Source organism: Salvelinus sp. IW2-2015, linkage group LG31 (assembly GCF_002910315.2).
Source record: "Salvelinus sp. IW2-2015 linkage group LG31, ASM291031v2, whole genome shotgun sequence".
Lineage (NCBI taxonomy): Eukaryota > Metazoa > Chordata > Actinopteri > Salmoniformes > Salmonidae > Salvelinus > Salvelinus sp. IW2-2015.
In genome coordinates, this window is record NC_036870.1 from 29,583,918 (window position 1) to 29,586,970 (window position 3,053).

Genomic DNA, 3,053 nt, shown 5'->3' on the forward strand with positions numbered 1-3,053 from the left:
ACACACACACACACACACACACACACACACACACACGCACTCTTTGTGTGTGTTTAGAAGGGCTGTCGAGGAGTCAATCCCCTTTGAGCAAATCCACACCACAAAACAGCCAGGCTTTTTGTATCCGGCTTTAGAGAACAAATGCACTCCTTTTAAATAGATATCTCTGGGTTTGAGAGAGCAGTGTTGTGAACTCAGAGTTAGAAGACTGACAGGACTGGGTCATACAGAGGGATAGAAATTAGGAGTAATCTTCACACCAATCCTTCCCATTACCCCCCACTGTGTGAGCAAAACTGAGTAACCGGAGTTAAATCTGTATAGTGTTTGGCATACATAATCAACTATTTTATATTAAAAGAAATTAAAAAGAAGCTCAATTATTCATAAACTAATGGTGGTGGGGCTTATAATAGCCCCCATGAGTTAACTGGATAAGAGTAAAATATTGACCGGGGCCCATAGGCTGCACTATGTAGGAATATGGTGCCATTTGTAGATCTGTCCAAGGTACCACCTCTCAGAGACAGCCCAATGGTTGCTGTCCAGGGTGCTGAAATGTATAGAGTACATTTTCTGCGGCCACACTGAAATACTTTTTGGGGGGATATTTCAAGGGGTCAAAAAATTATAAATCAAATAGCTAAATGATCCTTGCTATGACCTTCTTAAAACAATTCCATATAGCTCAGTAGAACCCCATCCCCAGGCTTAGACAGGGCTTGGAATGGAGAGGGTTAAATGGAACACAATTGACTTTTCCACTACCATTGTTCACATATTGATTGAGGAGGGCAGTGTGAATCAAGTGCAAGAAAGAAATGTAACACTGAGATATAACAGGCYAGAATGCTGAAACATCTCAATTTTGACCAATCAGATCAGCTCTGAAAAAATATCTGATGTGAAAAGATATGATATGATTGGTCAAAGACAAAATAGTGGAAAAAAATATCAGAATTGGGCTGCCTGTGTAAAAGCAGCCATTTATATCTCACCCTCTTGCGAGACAAGTCCTTATGCCATCAAAACGCTTTTAAAGGCTCGCGTGACAGAAAATCGATGGCTCGTTGCTTAGTTACAGGTGAGCTGTACTTTGCTGTGTCTGAACCCACACAACTTTCAGCGAATCCTAATAAAGCACCTGCCCTGAAGGCTTTCCTGGAGCTACCCATGAGGGACTAATACTGATGAATGAATGAAATTGGATAAAGAACTCTAAAATATTTATACAGCAGAGGTCTGTGTTCAAATATTCCTATTCCGTCAAATTGTAGCCTTATATCAAGATGAAAAGGTACAATTTTCCAAAAGAGCCGATGGATACGTTGAATTCTTTCAACATTGGTATTTGGCTTTAAAAAATGCATCAAATAAGACTGCTATTGTAGTTTTAATTAAGTATATCTCCCCCCCCAAAAAAACGTGCACCACATTAATTCATACCACATTGAGCTTATTTCACACCAAAATGTCTCTCCAACAAAAGTATGAGTTTATACGGTGTCCTTACCGAACTCTCGTGGCACGGAGATGGAGTATACACAGCTGTGTCCTGAGGTGTAGTTGCGGGGGAAGTTAGGAGACAGCACCGTGCCGTCTGACCCTGTGGAACGACTCCCACACGGTGCTGGAGGAAACACAGACACACAGAGCAGAGCTCAACACCTGCTTTGACCTTCGAAGGGAACATGTGACCCATTTATTCAATACATTGGCCAAGCGACATCTGCCCAGAAAAGACCAGGATGGAACACACATAAGGATTACACAAACAGCTTAGCAGTCTAGTCTTACGGTTATCTTCTGTGTGCTTGCATGTGTGCTGTAAGCCATATTGATTGTTTTAGACTGGCTACTAAATCCAATCCTTGGATTCTTCTTATTCTTTCCTTCTTTCCTTCTTTCCTTCCTTCCTTCTTTCCTTCCTTCCTTCCTTCTTTCCTTYCTTCCTTMCTTCCTTCCTTCCTTCCTTCCTTCCTTCCTTCCTTCCTTCCTTCCTTCCTTCCTTCCTTCCTTACTTCCTTCCTTCCTTCCTTCCGTCCCACATTTGTATTGGATTCCCTCCCCCGGCTCAGTAAATATCCTAACTATATTTAAAATTGTGGTTGCCCACTGACATTTTACATTTACATTTTAGTCATTTAGTAGACGCTCTTATCCTATTTTATTTTTGTGATAGTACACAGCAATGTCCATATCTCTAGCTTCAACAGTTAAATAAAGGTTAATAAATAATAAAACAGGTACGATGGTATGCTCCAAACCTTGACAGCTGGGTAGAACCCTATTCCAGCCAGGCCTGCCGTCATCCCCCATGATGCAGGTGAGCGTGGAATAGCCYTGGAGAACATAGCCCGGCTCGCAGTAGAACGTCACGGTGGAACCCAGCTTGTAGTCGCTGCCCAGCCTGGTCCCGTTCATCACACTGCCTGGGTCGAAGCAGGACTCACGCAGCTTGGCTAAAGAGGGGGTAGAAATACACATGAGGAATAACCTTTAATTAACAGTAGTGTGAACTGGAGATGCAAGCAGGTAACACAGACATGGAGGGAGTTTCATGTTGATCAGAGTAAAGAAGAGTCTAACCAAACGCATCATTGAACTGCTAAAAACATCTACCCCTGCTGACAGTATAATCTAGAGATAGAAAGCATTTGGATTCTCCTTCAACTATGCATATGCAAAAATGTATAGTAAACAATGTACATTTCTGACTTTGGTAGAGGAACTAGACATTACAGCTAAGAAGGAATCTCCCTCTAAGAGAAAACTGAAATCTAAGAATCTAAGAGAGCATGACGGCGTCCTACCTTTGTATTCCAGGTGGAAACCGGTGTAGCTGACGGAACCGTCGCTGCGGAAGGCCAGGTGCATGGTGTTGGAGCTGCTCTCGATCCTCTCTGGAAGCTTGCTGTCCTGAAAGCTGCCAATCAGAGGGCTGTTGCTGTCTGGCCCATCGTAGATATACAGGAAGTCATAGTTAGGCTCGATGCTGAAACTAGAGAAAGGGATGGATAGAAAGAGAGAGGGGGAGAGAAAGAGAGAGAGCG

At 42.9% G+C, this 3,053-nt stretch overlaps 1 protein-coding gene across 1 annotated transcript; it reads right to left on the reverse strand.

The window, feature by feature from the left end:
• Window positions 1-1,496: 1,496 nt before the first annotated feature.
• Window positions 1,497-2,530, reverse strand: LOC111955788 (CUB and sushi domain-containing protein 3-like). Its single transcript, XM_023976100.1, has 2 exons — window positions 2,268-2,530; window positions 1,497-1,630 (listed from the first exon to the last, which is right to left on the reverse strand). Exons 1-2 carry the CDS (start codon window positions 2,485-2,487, stop codon window positions 1,497-1,499), a joined length of 354 nt encoding a protein of 117 aa, XP_023831868.1. The 5' UTR covers window positions 2,488-2,530.
• Between the last annotated feature and the right edge of the window lie 523 nt (window positions 2,531-3,053).